This window comes from Pogona vitticeps, chromosome 2, assembly GCF_051106095.1.
Source record: "Pogona vitticeps strain Pit_001003342236 chromosome 2, PviZW2.1, whole genome shotgun sequence".
NCBI classification, from domain to species: Eukaryota; Metazoa; Chordata; class Lepidosauria; order Squamata; family Agamidae; genus Pogona; species Pogona vitticeps.
The window spans coordinates 131819654-131843230 of NC_135784.1; the positions used below are offsets into that span (position 1 = coordinate 131819654).

General features: G+C 42.4%; 1 protein-coding gene across 11 annotated transcripts in view; it reads left to right on the forward strand.

Annotated features, from left to right (window-relative positions):
- SEPTIN9 (septin 9) overlaps positions 1–23577 on the forward strand; it is a 268264-nt gene that overhangs the window by 215009 nt on the left and 29678 nt on the right. For 6 of the 11 annotated variants that reach the window (XM_020785971.3, XM_020785975.3, XM_020785973.3 and 3 more), the window contains one exon: positions 22497–22691. In XM_020785971.3, the coding sequence (XP_020641630.3) occupies positions 22497–22691 (195 nt within the window). The remainder of the gene's footprint in view (positions 1–22496; positions 22692–23577) is intronic. The other 5 variants (XM_020785972.3, XM_078385987.1, XM_078385986.1 and 2 more) reach the window with 1 other exon arrangement.

Below are 23577 nucleotides of genomic sequence, written 5' to 3' on the forward strand. Positions count from 1 at the left end.
AATCTGTGCAGCAAAAATCGCTGCTAAGCGATTTCGTCACTATGCGATTTTAGAAAGCCCATAGAAACGCATTAAAACCTGTTTAATGTGTTCCTGTGGGCAAAAAACTGACCTTAAAGTGAAGATCCTCCATACGGTGGCCATTTTCGCTGCCTCTTAAGCAAGGAATCTGTCCCTAAACACAGCGGGCGGCCATTTTGGAACCGCCAATCAGCTGTTTTAAAATCGTCGCTTTGCGATGATTGGTAAGCGAAACAGGGACCCCGATCATCGGAAAGCGAAAAAACCCCATTTAAAACATCACAATGCAGTCACTTTTGCGATCGCAAAATCTTTGTCGCTATGCGGTTCCGTTGCTAAACGGAGCACCCGTTAAGCGAGGCACCACTGTGTGTGTGTGTGTGTGTGTGTGTGTGTGTGTGTGTGTGTGTGTGTGTGTGAGAGTGATCCATTCTGAAAAAATCGTCGCTATCTGGATTCGTCACTATGTGGGACTAAAAAGCCCATAGGAATGCATTAAAACACGTTTAATGCGTTCCTATGGGGGAAACTCATCGCTGTGGGGAAATTCTCCATACGGCCGCCATTTTTGCCACCCGGTATGCGAGGAAACCACATGAAAACGCTGCGGGCGGCCATTTTTTCCGGTGGCCATTTTGGAACCGCCAATCAGGTGTTTTTAAAACATCGCAATGTGAAGATCGGTAAGCGAAACACTTACCGATCATCACAATACGATTTTGGCTATTTAAAACGTCACAATGCGATCGCTTTTGCGATCGCAAAATCCACATCGCTATGCGGATTCATCGTTAAATGGGGTGCTCGTTAAGCGAGGCACCACTGTATATATAGATTAGATAGATAGAGAGATAGATAGCGAGATAAACAAACTGCAGAATAACTCATATCTGATGAAGTGGGCTGTAGTCCATTGACATTTATGCCATAATACATTAGTTAATTTTTAAGGTACCACAACATTTTTGATTAGTTTTGCTGGAATGGACTAGCAGAGCTAGAATTTTGGTGATTATTGAGATCTATTGTTCCCAACCTTGGGTCCTCAGATGTCCTTGGATTGAAACTCCCAGAAGCTTTCACTACTAGCTGTACCGGCCAGGATTTCTGTGAGTTGCAGTCCAGGAACACTTGAGGACCCAAGGTTGGGAAGCACTGGTTAAGATTCAACAGCTACCAAGGCTTAGCTACTTTACAACCTGCGAAGAAAAAGAGTTATTACTCAGTGATGTTCTAGGCTAGTGGTCCCCAACCTTGGGTCCCCAGATGTTCTTGGACTTCAAATCACAGAGATCCTGGCCAGCACAGCTAGTGGGGAAGGCTTCTCTTTTTTTTGGTCAGGATGCTGCAGACATAGACTGTGTAATGAAGAGAGGAGGGCACATTCATTTCCCAGGGAAGCACTTCCTTAATGAGGAAGCGGGTGGGGAAAATGTCCTGCAGAGGAGCAGGCATCTAATATCGGGTGCTGTCCCAGAGAGATAAACAGGAAACTTTTAACATCTCATTTGTCACTGCAAATGAAAACAGCCAGTCAAAACTGGAAAGCAGAGTCTCTAGAGGCAGGAAACCCAGATTTTCTCTTTAAACCACCAGGTTGGCGACTGAAAACAGACAACACCTAGACAGGGCACAAAAGGCTCTGTGGGAGTTGGCTAAAATCCTTCCCAGGCCACTTCTGGTTCTGAGCCTTCATAACAAATTGACTGCAAGCATTAAGTGTTTCACTTCAAAATATAACTTTGAAACCCAATCCCACCCTTTTGGGGATCAGTTTAGTGATGTGCTCTTTCAGCAGTACATGTTACATTGAATTTGGACTATCTGTACTATTTATAGCATTTTTTAAAAAAGAATGTGAGTGGCACTCCTAGAAAAAATGGTATTAAGTGGGGATCAAGTGTTGAAATCTTCAGTATAGGGAAAATACATATTTTTGCAGAAGAGGCTAAATGGCTAAAAGTCCATAGGGACCAGTCTTTAAATATGAGCAAACAAAGGTGTGGTGTATTCTGATTTTTCTTCCCAGTACTCATAATAACAACAACATTTCTAAAAAATGTTGCTGTTTCTTTCTCTTTATCTAAAATCCCATGGCAGCTGAGCTCAAGAGGTAAAATTGACCCCGTACATTCAGTGTTCCAATTCGTCTTTTTCAGAGACCCCATTTCTGCTAAGCTACTTATGTAATTATTAGATGCTTTCATCCATATTTACTTATTCTCAAACATTGTATCTTTTAGACATTTTTTTTCTCAGTGCATGCTGTAGAGTAGACCTGTTTGGCAACAGGGTCTGAGCATGTGAGCTGACAAGTGCTGCTTTAGGCTGCTGTCCTCAGTAGAGGTGGGGGTATTTATATACGAATACCCCCGCACAGGTGGACATAATAAGGGTCCAGCCCCATGGGAGCTGAACGGTCTACTCATAATTCCGCCACTGCCGCAATCGCCACGATCCTTCCAATGGCTCCAGAGATCACGATCTGCTCACCATTCCTGGGAGGAGGTGGGACGACCAGCCTCTCTGCCAGGTCAAATACCCCCATGTCTAGTCCTCAGCCTATTGTCCCCAAGGAAGCCTTAGATCCTTCCTCACAGATTATAGTTGACTATAACAGGCCAAGGGCAAATGTATTACAATAATGCAGTGCCTTATTGCCAGCCATAGAAAGCTACCAGAAGGTTATGGCATGGTAGACTCTGAAAACAAGCTGTTTTGGTGGTAGAGAGCAGATAATTATTGTATTCTATAGAACCAATGCATATTTTTCTGTTGGGTGGTTCTACAATTCTAATTTCACAGCAACAGCCATAGAGAGGCTTTGTTCTTTGCATTTGGGGTGCTATGCAGAGTAGGCACAATGCTGATAACATGATTTCCTCTGTGCTGATGTAGGTGAGGCAAATATTTTTGGTCTCTGGTTGAAATCCTGTTCATGTAAATTCTCTCACAGAAGCTGATGTCATCCAGGATAATGGGGGGGGGGGAATTAAACAGTTCTTCCTTCTCTCTTTCATCGTTGCAAATTTATTGGAAGCAGAAGTATTTAATTATTGAAAATCACTGCCACTGGTGGTGGTGTGAGTAGTTAAAGACTTCCTTCTCCCATCCTGGTTTTTGATGCTGAAAGGAATGACATGGGACCAGTGGGGACCTTGGTAGGGGAGGAAGAAATGCTGATTTTTTTAAAAAAATGGCCTGGCTGATGATGCAATCGATCTTAAACTCTGGAACTTCCATGAGCAGGATTTCAGCCTTCGTGTAAATAGCCTCCCAACATTAGTTCTGCAGTCAATGATGTGTGAACCCAGAGGAAAGTATTCATATTTTGGTCCTGAGACCATTAGGTCTTCTTCATACGGTACGCTTCTGTAAGTAGAGATGAATATTGAAAGGAAAATCACACAGTTCAAATAAATTACATTGGTGCCTCGTATAACGAGCACCCCGTTTAACGATGAATCCGCATAGCAATGCGGATTTTGTGATCACAAAAGCGATCGCATTGCGATGTTTCCTATGGGGAAAAATTGCTTTGTGATTTTTCCCCATAGGCCTCATTTCCCCCCAGCTGACCGGCGCTCGCTTTGGAGCGACCGCAGTGGAGGCTTCCCCGGCGGTCGCTCCGAAGGCAGCGCCGCCCAGCTGGGGGGAGAAGGCTTCGGACCGACCACGGTGGAGGCTTCCCCGGCGGTCGCTCCGAAGGCAGCGCTGCCCAGCTGGGGGGAAATGGCCGCCCGTAGCGTTTTCGCGTCTCGCTTACCGAGGCGGCGAAAATGGCAGCCGGATGGGGGATTCTTCGCTTACCGGTGAGTTTTTCCCCAATAGGAACACATTAAACGGAGTTTAATGCGTTCCTATGGGTTCCCCCCCCTCATAGCGAAGAATCCGGATAGCCACATTAATCCTGGAACGGATTAACGTCGCTATGCGGGGCACCACTGTAGATCATTACACACAAAAGACCAGCTAACAACACCCATCAATTACAGTGATAGATAATCTCTCCTCCTTATCACAACAATACACCCACAACAAAAACACACTGATCACCATAATCACCCATCTCCTGAAAAGCGCAAAAGCTGATCCCACAGCTATAAATACTCAACTCCCAAACAAACTGCACCAGGGCACAGAGTGCTACTCCTGTCCTCTGAAGATGCCAGCCACAGAGACTGGCAAAACGTTAGGAAGAACAACCTTCAGCACATGGCCAAAGAGCCTGAAAAACCCACAACAAGCAGTTCAAATACTGTAAAGTGTTTTTTTTTTAAAGTATGTGTGTGTGTATGCCATTCAAAAGTGAACTAAAGCAGAAATGGAGACTAGAAAGTGTAGAATAATATTTTGGCTTCTTTCTTGCTGATGTCTGAAAATAATAACAGAAACTAATAAAGAACCTTACAAAAAGTACATCTTTATGATGATGTTCACATTCTTTTTCCCAGTCTCACACCAAAATGAAAGTGACATAACTAGCTTATATTCCCTGCTGCTTAAATACATTGTCCTACTAGAGGTGTCTTTACAAAAGAAAAGACCCACCAGCAGACTTTTAGATTATGCACTTTTATGAATTGTCTAAGGAGTGGACTTGTTCCTACTGTGACCGTTATCTTGATTTCAGTCACCTCAGTGTTCTTATGTTAAGCAGCTAAATCCTTTCACCCTTGCCCTTGCACTCAAAGACTATTGTTGAATGTTTATTTTACAAAATAAACATTTCATTGTAATGTGATGTCTATCTTAACCAATAAGGAAATTAAGCAATTGCTGCTTATAAGCCAGAGCTTGGGAATGTGTATGACCCTTGGGCTTTGTAGGGCAAAAATAGGGGAGTGAGTGGGTCAGGGGTGGCCCACCAAGGTTTGTGGTTGGGGTGTGTGATCCCCAAACCTCTGGAGATTGTGTTAGCCATGAGGTCCGCCTTGTGACTCAGTCTTCCACTTATGTGTCTTCAGATAAGATTTGATGTCACTAGGACAGCAGATCAGCCTAAATATGTACCAGATGTATAAGCCAGAATCTTAATGATTCTGGATTCATGCTAGAACAAGGAATATGGCAGCTCTAACAAGAAATCCAGCGGGAACGGTAATTTAAGTCTCACAGTATAAAATGAAATGTGAAACAAAAACTATCATTAATGAATGCTGAAGATACAACTAGCCACATGGACAACTTATTTCCGAAAATGCTATAAGTACTCTGCTTATTGCGTATTATAGTACTCTGCTTTGACCCAACTCTGGGAGGCAGTGGAAGACAGGAGGGCCTGGCATGCTTTGGTCCATGGGGTCTCGAAGAGTCAGACACAACTTAACAACTAAACAACAACAACTCTGCTTATCAGAGTTAACTCTGGGAAGGAAACACTCCTGTGCAGGAATTTCCATCCCAGCATTGTTTTATGAGAGTCTGGTGCTTCTCTCCAGAGCCAGTCTTTCATCTTTAGAGTTTCTGATGTTCACTTCTAAGTGAAGCTATTTACTATGCAAAAGTCACTGCTGAGACAGTGACACTACAGTGTGCAATATCACAAGCAGCCTTTAGGGAAGGGGCAAGTATGGAGCAAAAAAAAAAAAAGATGCCATGGATCCAGTGCTGTAATTAGATTTCCAATGTCAGGAGAATTTGGAATTCTTTAGTTATCTTTCTCTCTAGTAGCAGAAAAAAAACCACTATTCCAGAGGTTCTGTCACTAGCCACTCCACACCCTACATACTGCATCCCTAGTGATGTAAAAGAGCTGAAATGAAACAAGCTCATAGGCTTTATTCTGTCAACACTTACAGTGTATCTGCAGCACAGTTCCATCCATAGTTACGTAATCTTTGCTAGTCTCCTCCAATCAATTTATATTTAGGAAAAGGAAGTGTCATTGTGTTTAGTAGGCTTCGATTTAGGTAAGCAGAAGATTTCTCATTTTCTCTTTTCAAGGAGTGGAAATAATATTTTGTTTATATTTTGGGTTGGAAGTTAAGGAGCAAGAAGGATTCATCAATGTGCCTATGTTTTAAGAGAGGATGGACGACGTTTGTTCTGTGGCTTGATTTGGAGCAGTAACCACCAGAAGCAACACTTTGGGAGGATTGTTTCAACCACAGTGTTAATACTTTGGACTGAAAATCCCCCCCTTGCCCAAAACTCTGGGAATTTCCTTTCGAATGGCAACAATTTTGTATTGATGATTGTGAAACAGCCCACTGCGGCTGATGGCTGTGGTCAGCTGTGAAAAAAAGGAAACAGAGTGCCATCATTCATTTGGCTGGGCTGGACCTGGCTCCAGTTCCCTGGCTTGAACTATCAGGAACCTGGAAAAAATTTGGGTTAAGAAGTCAGACCAGCTGCTGCTGGGCAAAGCCATGTTTGGCATCAGCTGGAGGATTTTCACCAAGATTAAGAAGATTAAAAACTCTAATGCCTATTGATAGCGGACAAAGCTTTATTAAGTCATAAAAAGGGGGGGTGTAATCCATCAGAAATTGACATGCTGTTATATTGCCAACAAACCAGATTGAATCTGGATATCCAGTCTAGATTGCATCACAGTAGCAGCGATTACTCACACTGTCCTGTAGCATGAGAAGTTTGCATCTCTTCTGTCCAGCCTACTTGGAATTGATAGTCCTGTGTTGCCAAAGCTCTTGGCAGCATAGTGAAAGAAAGGCAAGCATCCAGCTGAACTGTGTTAAATTTTTAATCAGTGGAAGGTTGAGGGAAATGAGGCAGCTAATGATCATTCATCATGGGGAAGGAAAGCCCGTCCAGAGTATGGAAAGTGTCTGGGAATCTGTGACACTCATGAGCTGGAGAAGCTCAAAAAGGAGCTGGTCTGGCCTAGCAAAAAGTGACTCAATGGAGCCTAAACTATCAAATGTACAGCCACAGTCTATAATCTGACTGTGAAATTGCTATTTATTTTTATTTTTTATTCTATTTATTCTATTTATACCCTGCCTATCTGGTTATTTCAACCACTCTAGGCGGCTGTGTCGTCTTGATCAGAGTACCACAGAGGTCTGATGTTCTTGAGTCCTTTTCAGGTGAAAACAGGGGCATCCGTATTTCAGATTAATAAATAAAATGTTTTTGGAAGCTGCTCACCAAGAAAGGGGCACAGTAGGGGTTACAGTGATGGTGTCACATCCTCTGAAAATGGCAGTGTGAAATCATTGGAAGAGAAAACATGCTTTGCTCTGATGTCTGGTATATTTTAATAGCATTGTTCTTGGAAAGAGCAAGGAACCTTTTTCCCCCCCAGCACCTTTGCCTCTGAATAGTACTCCCAGGTTTCTTAGCCATATGGTTATAACAACAGTTTGTTTGCAGCAACAGAAGTGAGATTGGCCCTATTTTTTTGTACCCAGGCAGGTAAAGAATCATTAAAAGTCTAACTGCAATTGCATTTACTGAGAGCAAGGCCCCACTGTGTTCAGTTATGCTTACCTCTAAGTAAAATAAACCAAGATTTAGGATGACTGATAATTTGGATTGGCCTTACATGTATTGGTTTCAGGAGGGTACGTCGTGTATATAGCATGTCTACCAGTCAGTTTAGGAGCTGCCAGTCTGTCAAAACTAATGTTCAAAATGTGTTTGATGACATGAAGGCACAGAAACTCTGATCTTCCGATTCAGTATTCCAAAAGAAGTCTCTGCTGCTGCTCAACAACAGCTCCACACTCCTGCTGTTCTATCTCATGCTCATTGACTTCTATGGAGTGGATTCTGAAACAGCTGTTTCAGCAGCCCATCACTCTGTCATTTAGTGAGGTTTTCAATAACAACCATAGTACTTTAAGACAACTACACATTTGAAACCTACATTGGGAATTGGGGAAATGAACTGGTATGTTTGCTATAAAGTACCTCTGCTTGTATATTTCGGCTGTGTGTTACCTTCGGTCCAGTCTGTCATCATTTTTTAAAAAAATCTTAGAAAGCTAGACTTCTTTTCACAGCAAGGGTAGTGTCTGAAGAATGTTGAACGTGAATTGGTAAAAGAAGGTGAGGCACTTTTAAGTTAGTTTTTTTCCACCCCCTCAGTTCTTCAAAGGCAGTTAGGAGAAGCATTCAAGGGTCTTGTAAATGAATTCATCACTTAAATGAGGAGAAAACCAAGCAATTCTTATAGAAGGGGATGGGATGAGCTGTGCCAGTCTTTGCAATCATTTTTTGTGCTAGTTGACACTATACCACCTTAGGTCAAGGAATGTCTGGTTGTTCTGCCACCCAGCAGGTAGCAACATGCTTGAATGTTCAGAGTGGGCACAGAATGTCACGGCCTATGTCCATAGACACATTATGCAAAGCTGTTTGGGGGGGGTTGTGAGTCAAAGAAAAGTGTGGGAAGGACACATGGACCTTGTTTGTCCACTTTCTGTAGAGCTGCAGTATTGGAAGCAAAGCTTCCCTCTATTTTAGGAAATCAAACATGTTCAGTTTTGTTGTATACAGAATCTTTTAAAATTCCAGACTATTGAGCAGTGCAATTCTCTATCCTGTGTATAAACAGGGACTATAATGATTTCTTATCTTTTATTAATCTTCCTTTTTAGCATTGCCTTTTCATTGTAATTGTAGAAGTCAGTGTAAATTGCTGAATAGGATGCTGTTCTTGGAACATGGCTTCCTGGACTTTAGATATCAGTTCTGTTGTGGTTTTATATGGGTATGTTCCTCCCATCCCACCTCACTTTCTTAGCCTTTGGGGACTGATTAATCTACAAATCAATACCTACATGTTGAAACAGAGACAGTTTTGGAAGTATTGCTGTTTGGTAACCTGAAGGTGAGCCTCTTTTCTTCTTCCCCAGTCACTGTAAAAGACACATTTAACTGCATCTGTGGCCAGAAAAGAAAAAAAAAAAGAAATCTCAGCAGCCTACTTTGAGCTCCCTGCTGTTCTCAAGATGGTCCTCTGGAGAATGGCAGTGGGTGTGGGAATTGCTATCTGAGCAGTGAAACCGCTACCATGGAGAGTTGGAGGAAATTTCTCTCACTAAGTCACGTAGTGTGACTTTCAGTCGCAGCCTTATAGTAACATTCGGGGCAATACGGATGGTCTTAACTGGCTTAAGTGAGGATATTGGTTGAATGGAAGCACCTTAAGGTGCTGCTCTGGTGTGAGATGAATAATTAACTCCACCAGAGGATGGAAGGAAGACACAGAGACATGAAGAAAAATATATATTGGGCAATTTATTCCACTGGTAAAGGAGAGGACAGGATAAAGCGGAGCATATTGTATGTTAATTTAGGTCAGTCACCAGTGGACAGGCAAAACAATATAGGCTGGAGTTCCTCCCATGAACAAGGCCTAAGGCAGTGGGAGGCATATGGTGGCTGCCCTTTTTTCACATTGTATATCCATGCACAAAACCCATTAAGTCATATATGAGGCCTAATGGGCAAATACTGCTTCTTCTCTTTTGTCCTCCTTTGGTCTGAAAAACTAATTGCTCCAGCACCATAAGAAGAGTCTTTGTTTTTGCCTCTGTCCCTCATGGCTGAAGGCTTGCTTAGATCTCTGCATTGTTACAAGGGAATGAATAGCAATCTCTGTTCTTGGTGGGGAGAAAGAGAGGGCCTCCATGCTAGCTAAGAACAGGCATGCCCCTGAGTCAGCAGTTTTACTGGTCAAAATCAAAATAAGCAGGTTCTGTAGACATTTTGAGAGAGTCTAAAGACAGACAGATGGGTTGTACTGGTATTTTAAGATTCCCAAAACATAATTCTTTTTCCGCAGTCTGCTGAGAAAAGTTCTGATGCATGAATCTCTCTCTCTTTCTCTCTTTTAAAAACTACCCTTTTAGAGGGTGAATTCAAAGCTTTCAATGTCTGTATTTTATTTTGTCCAGAAGTGAACAGTTGTAAGATACAGTATTTGAGCAAATGGCCCTGTACCAAAACACCGTCATTCCTGCTCTGAATTACTCCTAATTGTTACCCACAGCCTACTGTTGGCAGGTGCAAAACTCCACAACAGAGGAGGAGGAGTGAGTATTGAGAGCTCTAATTCTATGGGTGCCTTTCCTGAGTAAACTGAATTGGATGGCTCTGTGCTACAAAACTATAGGGCAGCTGCTTATTCCAGCCTGCTAAACCTCTGAAACATTTAGATGCTGTAAGAGGCTGACTCATTCTGAATGTGACAGATGAGGTCTGAACAGTTAAAGGGCACCTTTTTGGACTGTTTGGTATAACTAAAAATGAGGATGCAGTATTAAAACTGGCCGTTTGGAAGTCCACATTCCCTCAAATGAGGGTCTCTAGAGTTAAGATTTTTAGGGAAGGCCTTTGTTTGTCCTGCCACTACTGGAGTCTCACTGGGTAAAGAGGCAAGAGGCGGCCTTCTCAGTGGCTGCCCTTTTTAGTGGCTGCTCTCCAGATGTCAGGCAAATACACGTCTGGTCAGATAGCCCTTTGGCCTTTAAGCTGGATTCTTGCAAAAGGAAGCTTTTAACTGGTAGGATGCTGCTCATTCCTTTTCACTGTTTTCAATCATTTTTTTAAAAAAATGATTTGTTTTACTGCCTCTTTATTTATTGGCCTTCTTGAGGGGCATTTTTGGTAGAAAAGTGAGCTATAAATGCAATATGCAAATGCCGTGCCCTGTTTCTGCATCATTGCCCTTTGAGCTACTGCTAAAGAGTGAATCCCTCCTCCATTCCCCCCCCCCCCGTTTCTTGCACACATCATCTGGAGCATGAAGAGGCCCCGATTCAGCAAAAAGAAGAGGCCAAAATTGTACTGTATGTGATCCTTGGAAAATAGACGTGGGGTGAGCAGGAAGCGTTCCCACTAGAAGCTTGTCAATCCATGTTAGTCAATTCTGAACTTCTGTCATGGGAAAAAGCCCTGCACATTTAATTTAGAACAGTAAAAGGGTTTAGCTCTCTTTGCTTGTGCAGGGCTGTCAAAGAAAACTAGCTGTATAATGAAGAGCTTCCGGCCACACTCTTTACATACACATTTGTTGCTGGCAACTGCATACCCAGCTGGGTCTGCACTTCCCTTTGGGGGAGGTGTGGGGGACGACGACTGATGAGTAACATGAAAAGATCCTCTGTGCATTTCTTTTCAAAGCTAGGGATGTTTCAAACAGCCGTTTTCCTTTGCCAGAAGCTGGTGAGCGCAGACAAAGCAGACCAAACTAAATGAATTAAACTCTTCCCCCTCAGTTTGATAACTGAATCCAGAACAGTCTGAAAATATTGAAGGAAGGCTGTGTGATAGTTTGCTTGTTCTTGCGTTTCTGGGTTTTTTTGGGGGGGTTTTATGACGGAATGCCCTATTCTGTTGACTTGGCATCAGCATTTGCTCCCTTTCGTATGTATGGGGACTGTCAGGGAAGGAAGGAAGGGAGTTAAGCTTGGTTTTGAGAGAGGTGGCAACCATGGAAGTGGGGCCCTATTCACATGACTAAATCCTTCTCGATGCCAAACATCACCATCATTACATAAAAAAAATCCTTGCACATAAGAAGCTACCTCATATAAGGGACGAGTCTAGCTCAGAACCAAAGCGTCCACACTGTCACATTAACATTAACATTGTTACTTCTGCATTAAAAAGAAGAAAAGCAAAGTAATGCATGGAATCTTCTAAATGTTTTAAAAGTAATTATTAATGTTATTCTCAACATGTTATTTCTAGAAGGTTAGATGCTCCAGTGCCTTGCCCTGCTTAACTCCAAAGTAACTATTTTGACATTAACATGAATGCATTGTTTCCACCTTCTGCCTAGAACCCTCCATCCTGGCATCTGGTTTCCTGTGGTCAAGGGGTTTGGGCAGAGTAGGGATGGTGAAACATTCACTCATGTGACAGACCACCTGCAGTCAGAAGGGGTGCAGCCTGAACAGAGGTTTTGCCATTACAATGAGTGCTAAACTTCCTGTTGATTTGTAACAGCATTGCCGAACCCAACTGTCATTTACCACTGCAGTCTCTAGAGCAGGGGTGTCCAACCTTTCACCTTCCCTGGGCCACATTAGAAGATGAAAATTTGGTTTGGGCCACATTTGGGGGGGGCAACCCTACCCGTCCTCCGCAGCCCCGCTCCAAGTGTGCTTACCGGCAGCTGCGATCTCAGACACCAGAGGCTGCCAGCTTCAACTCCGGCAGCATTATGGGGCCGGGAGGGGGTCCACCTATTGATGGCGACGGCGCAATGCAGTCACACAGCCCCCCTCTCCCCTCCCGCTCCTTCCTTCCTTCCCTCTCTGCCCCCCCCACCATTGTGACGTGCCCCAGCTGCATTCCAGCCGCAAGTGCCAGCAGTGTAACTTGAAACTTTGGAATTTCTTTAAAAATAAAAAATTGCACTGGGCCGCATTATGAGCCGACCTGGGCCGCATGCGGCCCTCGGGCCGCAGGTTGGACAAGCCTGCTCTAGAGGCTGTTGATCTTGGCATCCATTGCTGCCACAGGTCAGAGGTTTAGGCTGTGTTTTACACACACATCATTCACTTCAATAAATCCTTTACATGCTGACCTTGTAAGTATCCCCACCTCTAGAGGAGTTGAAATAAGGACAGAGCCAACATACTTTCACCTTTTTCATCTCCCACCATGCCTTTCTAGGCTCCAAAGAACCATATATAATTTTTTTCTTTAGAAAATAGAGGTGAAAAGACTGCTGGGATTTCTACATAGGATTTAAACTGAACCTGACATTTTGAGGAGAAAAAGAGACAGAAGTATGAGTAGCTCAAAAATCTTGCTCGGTGAGACCTACAAAGTACAATTCATGAGTGACATAAAATAACATTATGCAGAGTAATGAACTCCTGGATACTTCAGTATCTGGCTAGAGAACCAAAAGCTGAAGTTTGGGAGTTTCCCCACTGTGCCTTCCTGGCAGGGGCTGGACTTAATGATCTATAGGGTCCCTTCCAGCAATGCAATTCTAAGATTATGATTAAAAGCCCTATAGAACCATCTTTACTGCCTCTTTAGGAAAAATAAGGAAGGAACCAATCTTACCTTGCTTAGGAGGGAGTTCCACATTTCGGTGCTGCTGCTGAAAAGACACTGTGTTAAGTTCCTACCAACCTAGCACCTCTGGGTAGTGGGTCATATATAAGAGCTTCTCGTGATGACTGCACTTCACTGGCAGCTTTTTATAGAGGAAGGCTACCCCTAGATATCATGACCTCAGCAGTATATGTTTCCTCTGCTGGTGGCAGGCTCAGTGCTGGTTCTTGAGCCTCCGTGCTTTTCAGCACTTGGCCTGGTCCTAACGAACCTGGGTAGCTTTCTCTGGTAGCACAATCATCTCAACCCTGTAACTCAGGATCATGGCGGCATCCTATCTCTCATCCAACTGTCCACCTCTCCAGTAGTGTCAAGACCTCCTGGGCAAGGTTCTCTCTAAGCTGTGTGGCTGCGTAGCATTCCTCCTCCTCTGTGCGCCCACAGCAAATGTTTCCAGCTCTTTGGTTCCAGTTGGAACCCCGCATGGGGAGGTGGAGTTCCACCCAACAGGGCTGAAAATGAGAGGGAACATTGCTTTTGGACTTTGCATGCCTCCCAGTCCACAGCACCCACTCAGCAATTCTCCTCCCCTGCTTTGCTCTCCTCCTTAATCCAAGTCCTGCCATGGCTACACCTGTGGCCTTGAGAGCATCATCCACAGGGCTTGAAAAATGCACTCATCCACTCGTCTGTGGCTAGTGAAAAATGCTGCTCGATAAGTCATAGCTTCCTGCCTGCCTCCTTCCCCTCTGCCTGTCTCTCTCTCTCTCTCTAATCCTGCAATCCTCCCCTCCCCCCTCCCATTGCAAAAGGAAAACTGCCCTCTTCTTGCGAGAAGAGAGTTGGAGCAGCACATAGAGATATAGCTCTGCAGGAGAATGTAGAGTAGTCCCATGCTGGAGAATATGGAGATTCTCTGCTTCCAATTTCAAGCGAACGAGGACACATCCTTGGGTGGGAGGGAACTGTGGCTCCTTAAGAGGCCGGGCGCTTTTGCTTTCAGTTTTATTTTTGCTGGAGACATTCAAAAGAAGGGCATTCAAATACAGTGGTGCCCCACATAGCAACGTTAATCCATTCCGGATTAATCGTCGCTATGCAGAAACATCGCTAAACGGATCAAAAAAACCATAGGAACGCATTAAACTTGGTTTAATGCGTTCCTATGGGGCCCAAACTCACCGTTCAGCGAAGTTCCTCCATAGCGCCGCCATTTTTGCGCCCTTGGTAAGCGAGGGCAGGGCGCGAAAATATTTGCGGTGGCCATTCTGGGCACCCGGTGGCCATTTTGGAGCTGCCGATCAGCTGTTTTAAAAAAATCACAATGCGAAGATCATCGCAATGCGAGTTTTTGCCTATGTAAACATCGCTATGTGATTGCTTTTGCGATCGCAAAAGCGACATCGCTATGCGGATTCATCGTTAAACGGTGCGCTCGTTAAGCAAGGCACCACTGTACAAGCTTCATGACCCCACAGGCACGGAGGTAATAAAGCAACCCAAGTCCGAGGGTATAAATCAGTGATTCCCGATCCCAATAAATTGTAGGCTATATTCAGCCCATGGTGACTGGTGAAATTTTTGACTGACTGGTGAGACATTCTAAAAATTTTCAAGCCCTGATCATCTGACTCTACCTCACCAGTGCCCCAGTCTGCAAGAGCCCATACTTGTGGTGGTGGTGGGACCCTTACCAGTCCCACACTCACCTTGAAAGCTCTTGTGTTTAGTCGTTTAGTCGTGTCCGACTCTTCGTGACCCCATGGACCAGAGCACGCCAGGCCCTTCTGTCTTCTAGGAGCTCTTAGGAGTCCCTATAAATTGGCTCCAACTTGAAGGCTCGTAACAATAGGAATAAGATAGTCTGCCTTCTCTCTTTAAAGTTAGGGGAAGGAATGGAAGATACTTTTGTGAATGGCCAAATGTGACCCATTTAAGACTTCCTCAGACCAAGTTTAGAAGCTTTATGGGGCTGCTGGAAAGTATTTCCATGTGCATGTAATGGTCATAATATGTACAGTTTTCTTGCCTCGTCCATCATCTGCAAAGCCCATAAGCCATAACCATCATTTCTGCAATGATGCTTCACAATCCACAGCAGCCATATTGGGGGGGGGGGGAGGAATAACATGGGTGAGTTGTTTTTTTAAATATGAACTTTTTTCTTAGAAGACAGAAAATTGCATAAGTGGAGAAAAGTGCATAACTAGTGAAATATCTCTGAATTATTTTTAGTCCAAACCAAGGCTCCCTCTAAGGTGTGTGGCTGTGTGAGTGAGCATGACTCCACCCAGGGCTCCTCTTCCTCCACACTCTCACAGCGATCGTTTGCAGCCACTTTGATTCGGGCTGTGATGGAACCCTTTGCAAGTGGTGGAATCACACATGCACAGGAGAGCAGAGTCATGTTGCGAGAGGGGCAAAATGAAAATTAGAGGGAACATTGGTCCAAACGATGTGTATATTGCTTAAAATTTTATATCAGCAGTTTTGTATATAGCTTTGGAAATGAACTTAGTTTTTTTTTGTTTTGTTTTGTTTTTGTACTTTACCTCTTTTTGACCAACTACACTGCTATTTGCTATGGCCTATTATCATCATTACCATCATCTTACAACTGCAGGGCTGCAAGGGACCTATGAATCATCAAGTCCAGCCCCTGTCAGGGAGGCACAGTGGGGAAACCTCCAACCTCCAGCTCCTCAGTCAGATATCTAAATCCACTGAGCTATCTAAAAGTTCATCATCAGTATTTGAAGGATTAGGAACAGCAACATTGTTGGGATGCTGCTCTTGAAACTTTATGTTCCTCTTAGGTGAATGATGACTATTGAACAGTGTTAAGCTTAGCAAGCAAAATCTTCCCCTTAGCTATAGTGCTCTCAAAACAAGGTTCCAGAATACAAATTAGTCTAATACTGTACAGTATCTGTATGAGGCTAACACAAAAATTGGCAGAAATGTGCAGTCTTACCTTATGATCAGTCTCTTCATCGGGCAAAACTTTGCAAAAGCACATGGGAGGGAACAAGGGGAATAGAAGCTAATGAGGTTAAAGTAATGATGCCTGCCTGATCAAAGTCTACATTCAGTGGGGCAGCAGGGGACTGTACAAGTGGGGGCTGATTTCACATTGTACTTGGAACTGACCCCACCCTCTGTTACACTTACAGATTGTACTTATCGTTGTTTTTTAAGTTTTTGCTGAAATGCAGTATTACATTTAAAATATGGTTACTTTTTCTCTTTTTAAATTTTTTATTATTTTAAAAAATATAAAAACATAAATGATAAATAGAATAGAATCATAACTCAAATATACAGTGTAATCCACCACCATCAGGAGTATCTGTCTGTCTGTCTGTCTGTCTGTCTGTCTGTCTGTCTGTCTGTCTGTCTGTCTATCTATCTATCTATCTATCTATCTATCTATCTATCTATCTATCTATCTATCTATCTATCTATCTATCTCATCAATATGTTTCATCTTAATTTATATCATGTGCCCGGCTCTTTCCAAATCATTCTTGTGTTGGGATACAACCTTTATATTTTGTAAATAATATAAATTCTATATAAGGGTTCCAGATCCCATTAAAACTATTTTCTTTCTATAATCCTTTTCTAATTTTCAATTCACAAGTTAATTTATCGTTAATAGCTAGATTCCCCATCTCATTATGCCATTCTTCCGACATCAAATTACTATTATTATTCCGGTTCCTTGCAAATATCGGTCTCAGTGCTGTTAACGTAATAACAATTAGTTCCATTTCCCTCTACCTAAGTGACTGTTTCCATATATTTAACAGTGCTAACATTGGACATATTTGTATATCTGTCCAAAGAATTTCTTTAATCTCATTAAATGTAGTTGGCCATTCCTTCTGTCTCTCTTCACATGTCCACCACATATGATAGTATGTTCCCCTATTTTACATCTCCGACATATAGATATCTTTTTATTCAATGTATTCAATTTCATTGGTGTTAAATAACATCTCAGTATTACTTTATAACAGTGTTCCCTTATCCTGACTGACATATTTTTCATTATTCTTTTTCCCCCCACATCATCTTCTATATTTTTTTCACTTATTTCTTTATTTAAATCTCCTTGCCATATCTCCTTCAAAGCTATGGTTTCATATTAAACCTCTGCTATAAAGTATGCTTAGTTTTAAGAAATGTTTGTGTGGAGTTAAACTAACTTTTAATAAAGGGTCCCCCACCCGCCATGTTCATTGTATTTGACATTGAAGGAACCAGACAGCTATTACATACGTAGAAGTGCCTTCTGCCTCTCTTGGCTGTCCGGATTCGAGTGCTGTTAACTTAGTGTCTCACTCTGTTTTAAATTTCTGCCTTTAATTCCATGTTTACAACCACTCTAGAAAGATACCTGTGTAGATCATTATCTGGGGGGAAGCCTGGGAAATCTAGTCGAGGTTTAAAAATATAATTTATTCAAGATCCAATAAATAAAGAAATCCTGAGTTTTCCTGGAACTTTCTGCAAATGTCTGTATTGTTTTCTTTCAGTCAGGTGCAGAGCAGGCAGAAGATAAGCCTCAAATATGTTTTCGGTACAAACTACTTCCTGTAGTCTAAGCATAGATAAACAGTTTGTGACTAGGATCTTCACACGCACACCCTTTCAGATAAAAACAAAACACAGAGAATAGGAATACATCGTCTGTTCTCAGTAGCAGGTTATAATACTGGTGATCTTTAGTGGGACCAATGCTTTTTCACTTCCTCATAAGCAATCTGTAGTTAAAGGTGAGAAATGAGCTGGCTGAGTTGGCACATGGAAACAAATTCTTTATAGTGTTTAGACCCAAAGAAATAGCACAGAGGCCTGAAAAGATCTCTACAAGGTGGGTCAATGAGCATTAAAATAGCAGATGTAGCTCAGTGTCAACTAGTGTAAAGTGAGGCACATGGGTGAAAAAAATTAAATAAATCCTAATTTTACAAACGTACTACTGGGATCTTAGGTATCCATAGCATACTAGGAAAGAGACCTTGGGGGTTGTGTCAGATGGGTCAGTGAAAACGTTGACCTAATTTATGGTTGCTACGAGAAAGTCAGCTCCTCTGTTGAGAATCGATAGGAATGCAATGAAAAATAAAACTACCAATATAATTTCTGCATTAAAAAATTGGATTGTGCTCTTGGAATACTGTGTATAGATCTGGTCACAGCACCTCAATGATAATGTTGGAAAGCTGGCAAGAGCTGGAAAAGGCTGCCCAGATAACCAGGGACCTAGAGCAGTTTTCCTATGAGGAAAGATTGCAATGTTTCCTGTCTTTTGTAATAATAATAATTCTAAATATGTTCTGTCAAGTGGATTCTGATTTACAGCAACCCTTTCCAAGATTTTCTAGGTAGAGAAAACTCAGAAGCAGTTTACAGTATCCTTCTTCTGGAGGCTCCCTGGGACTGTGCAGCTTGCCTAAAGCCACACAGGCTGGTGGTCCTCCCAGGAGGTATAGTGGGATATCAAACTCCTACCCTTTGGCTCTGCAGCCAGATACCTAAACCGTGGCTCTCTAACCTGAAGGATTCATGTGGAGGGGGGGGGGGTACAATAGAGATATATATTGAATTATGTATAGCATGGAGTTCCATTTGGTTAAGAGGAAAGGTAAGAGATTCGGTGCAGGCAACAGGAAAGTACATGCACACTGCGCTGTTAAACTATCCATAGCATACTTTGATGTCCACTAACTTTATGTTGTTTTTCTCTGCCATCAAGTGAGAAATGGCTTAATAGCAACCCTAATAGGGCATTCAAGGTAAGTGAGATATTTACTGAGTCCTTTTACCAGTTCTATAGCCCAAGTAAACTTTGGTGGCTGAGAGGGAATTTGAACCCAGGCCTGTTAAGTGAGTCTAGTCTGTTCCTCTGTCCACCACACAATCATGGGCATCCTCACTTAGTCCAGCAATTTAGAAGGCAGGAGATATTAGACACATTTATGGAGGATAACAGTTATCATTGGCTACTAGTTGTGGCGGCTGTTAATCTCCATTATAAAAGGCAGCATGCCTCTGTATACCCCAGTTCCTGAGGAACCTGAGTGAGAAGGTGCTACTGCACTCATGTCCGCCTTGGGGACTTAACCACAAGCACCAGGTTGACCCTTGTGGGAACAGAATCATAGGGCTTGAATCTGATACAGTGCAGCTACCTATACTTCTGTTCTTAATCTACCCTCATCTCTTTCCCAAGCCTGGAAAGTTAGTAACAGGGTGCTTAACTGTGCAATGAGAAGTTGTACATATGCTGAAGTGTAAACTGTTATTAAATGTTTATTAGTGCTCTTCCGTATTCTGGGGGATGATTTCTTCACTACCCAACCCCGCCTCCAATTTCAGTCAATCTCAGATTACTTTTGCATGCATTCCATCCAGGCTTGACTTGTACACACATATAGCAGGCTGAGAAGTCCCATCAAGATTGGTGGGGCTTTTCTTTGTGATAAATGTGTGAGGATCACATTGTTAAATGTAGGTTCTGACCCCGACAGAAGGAATGTGCAGGGTTCTCTGCGTTCTCTAAGAGTGTTGGCATCCTTAGCCATGAGTAAGTTTGATGACACACTTCTTCCCTATAGCAGGAATTTCTGGCAGATTCTCTGCGTCATCTGTCATTGCTTCCGTGCAGGCTTTTTTGGGGTTTTTTTCTCCCCCTCCCCCTAAACCTTTATGTTAAAGTGCACATTTTTGGCACACAACCCCCTTCGCATTTCCAGCAACTATAATGGATGGCCCTATGTAATCTAAAATATCCAAAGCGGCTGAGTGTCCTGGAGCTGCAGCAGATAGAGAAGATGATTTGGATTTCGTGGGGAAGGCAGAGAACATGAGATCATGACAGAAAGTTCTTGCTGAAGAAGCCGGGGGAGGGTTTAGAGTGGGAATGACACTAATTGCACCCATGCCACACAATTTATTTGTTTGGGTCTACCAAAGGTTATAGTCAACTTTACAATAAGAGATGTTGGTATTTCATTTTAAAGAAATATATTTAGAAATAAATTCAGTTTCGCATGTGATTTCTACCATAATTTGTTGTAAGTCTTTTCTTGGCGTGGCTTTTTGTTTGTCTTGTCTTGTTTTTGAAATGTTGGGGGCAGATGAGTCGCCCACAGAGAGTGGTAGGCAGCCAAAGCAGAACCAAGCTTGAGAAAAGTGGACTCCACGGCACATGACTCTAGGATCTCTCAAAGCTGTTTGCCCTGAGTTCAAAGTAATAGGCATTTATTGAGAAAAACCTGGAAAAGATCATAATCCAGTTGACAGAATGTTGTTATTGTTGTTGCTGCTGCTATTTTCCTGCTGTTCTGACCAAGATGTTTTTTGTCCTTTGCGTGTGAGTTGTTGTTTGCTTGCATTGAATGCATTTTAATGACTGGATTGTTCTTGTTTTCTTTTGTAAGCCTTTCTCAGCAGAAGTGTTTGTGTTTGGTGAGGAAGATACAGCTTGTTAATGCTATCAATAAAACAAACAAGTCATTTTGGCTAGGCTGGGTGGGAAGGAGGGATGGGCTAGAGCTTTAAAGGAATTGATTGTATCACTCCATGCTGCAACCTAGAATGTTAACTTAACAAGAACCAGAATGGAAGTTATGATTGTTTGGGTTTAGATTCTGGTTTATAGTAGAGTATAAATTTCGGGTACCTGTGTAATGCCTCCTGGGAGAAGAGCCAGCCTGTGCGACCATAGGCAAGCTGCACAGTCACGGAAGTGCCCCCAGAAGAAGGGAAGGCACCTCTGAGTATTCACTACCTAGAAAACCCTGGAAAGGATCAGCATAAGTCCAGATTGACTTGACATCACCCAATTATTATTTATTGTTAAAATGAGGATAGCTGGAAACATGGTTTGTTTTGCTTGTTGGGCGAAGATAACAGAACATTCCTACAAATAGCTAAATAGTTTCCATGTGGAATGATTATTTCCCAGTGTGTGCCAAAACATTTACCCGCCTCCCATGCTGGGCTCTCCCATTCTAAAAAAATATCATTGTTTCAAGAGGCATTCTTCCTCTCTTAAGTTTTTGATCCAGGAGCATTGCTAACAGTCCATCATATGACTCTGAAATGAATTTTTAAATTGGGGAGCCTGTGTGGAAGGAAGATCAGCAGGTCACAGTCCCACACCTATCAGCTTTCACTCATGTACTGTATAGGGGATCCCCTGGTTCAGTAGAAAATCTTTTTTGCAGAAAGGAGATTTGATCTTGTATACTGTGAAAATTCAAGTCTTCCATTTTTGCAAAACTTAACAGTTTTGAAATCTTAGCGGCCAATTCCAATTACCTACAAGGTGGGAGAAAAAAAGAGAACATCTACTAAAGGACTTATTTAATTATTCATTCAGCAGAATAAAGGAGTACACATGGGTTAATACCCAAACAGTGTGTGTTGGAGTTTACAGATGTGTGCTAGTGTTTATTTGCCCTACATGTATCACGGACCTTATCCACATTCCTCATCTGACTAGGACAGCTGACTTTTGCCATTGCTGACTTCTGTCCTAGCTGATTTCTGTCCTAGCTGACTTCTGCCCTCTTTATTATGTTTAGGCTTCTCTTTTGCTGTCTCATCTATGTCACCCCATTCTTGTTTTCCTTAATTCTTTTAACAAAACATTTCTTTCCTTGTGTTAGTAAAAGGTCAGGGCTTGAAACCTATAAATCTCCTAATATCTAACATGGCAAGCTAATACAAAATGGTGCTACTTAGACTAAGCTTGGTTAGGCAGAAGCATGATTAAAAATAAATTCCTTAACACCATCAGCTACATACTCATTTCATGACTATATCATTCTTGAACTAATTGTGTTGGTGGCTGAAAAGAGATCCATATGGCACTTGCACTGGCCCAATAGCTCGGTGACTTAGGTGTCTGGCTGTCGAGCCAGAGGCTGGGACAAGAGCCAGCCTGGGTGTCCTTGGGCAAGCTGCACAGTCCCAGGATGCCCCCTGAAGAAGGGAATGGCCAACCACTTTTGAGTACTGTGTACCTAGAAAAGCCTGAAAAGGGTCACCATGAGTCAGCATTGACTAGATTATTAAACTGGCTGGATAGCTCAGTGACTTTAAGTATCTTGCTGCGGAGCCAAAGGTTTGGAGGTCTAGGCTGTGTGTAGAGGAGAGCTAGCCTGTGTGTAGCAGTCGTGGGCACACTACACAGTCCCAGGTCCCCCAGAAGGAGGAAATAGTAAACTTCTATACTCTCTACCTAGAAAACCGTGGAATGGGTCAGAATTGACTTGACAGCGTGCAATTATTATAAGGCACTTTCATCTGTCTTAACTAATTATCTGGCTCATTTGTTGCATTTCATATCTAGCTACAAAGAAGTATTCCAGTTCTTTCACTGATATAGGTTACCTAGTTTTAATTAACTTGCACTATAACTAGAAATATGATATATAAAACACGCAATACATTTTTCTTTCCACCAGCAGGTTCAGAGGCCATTCCTAGCTACCCAAGCAGCATGATGGATGCCACTCGAGATGCAGGCCTCAAGCAAACTGTCCCAGCACGGACAGAGAAGCCAGCTGCTGACTTTTCCTATGTTGGGATCGATGCCATTCTTGAGCAGATGCGGAGGAAAGCCATGAAACAAGGGTTTGAGTTCAACATCATGGTAGTTGGTAAGTCTTCTTCTTCTTCTTCTTCTTCTTCTTCTTCTGGTAAGTCTTCTTCTTCTTCTTCTTCTTCTTCTTCTTCTTCTCTCTCTCTCTCTCTCTCTCTCTCTCTCTCTCTCTCTCTCTTTGTGTGTGTGTGTGTGTGTGTGTGTGTGTGTGTGAGAGAGAGAGAGAGAGAGAGCAGAGAGGGGAAAGAGAGAAAATTAAGTGTTGCTCTCTGGGTGACACGTCTTGTGATTATGTTTTTCCCCACCCATCCTGAAGGAGGAGATTTACTAAGGAATTCTGAAGAATGATTGATTCCTTTTCTTTTCTTTTTATATATATATATATTTATTTAGGAACAGGGATAAAGGGTACAAAAAGAAAGAGGGGATAGAGAAGGAAAAATGGTTTTGGGGGATAGGAGAGCATAAAGTATAACATCATCCAATCAATTCATATTACTAATACATATCAACTTTTTGCTTTTTCACAGTTTGATTACCCTCCTGCTTTTATCTTATCATTTAATTTTAATTTTATTCTATGTTATTCCAACATTGTCTAGTAGCTGCTGCCATTTATACAATACATCCCATCGTTCAGTTTCTTTTTGAATTGAACAGTCTTTCAGCCCATCTGACAGAATATCCATTTTTTTCACTTCCCATATTTTCACCATAAGATTGTCTGGTTTCAGTATCTCTGCCTCCTTAAGATTTTTGTCATAATGCTTTTTAATTTTGGAAGCTGCATGGGTCACTGGATAACTCTCTACTGCATTCATATTACCTGGTGTCATGTCTAATACAGACGATTCTAAAGTTTGTACAACTTCATTTAAGTTTTGTTTGGCATCTACTGTCCCCTCTTTCGTCCCTTTCATCAAATCTTCTGTTTTGCTAAGACC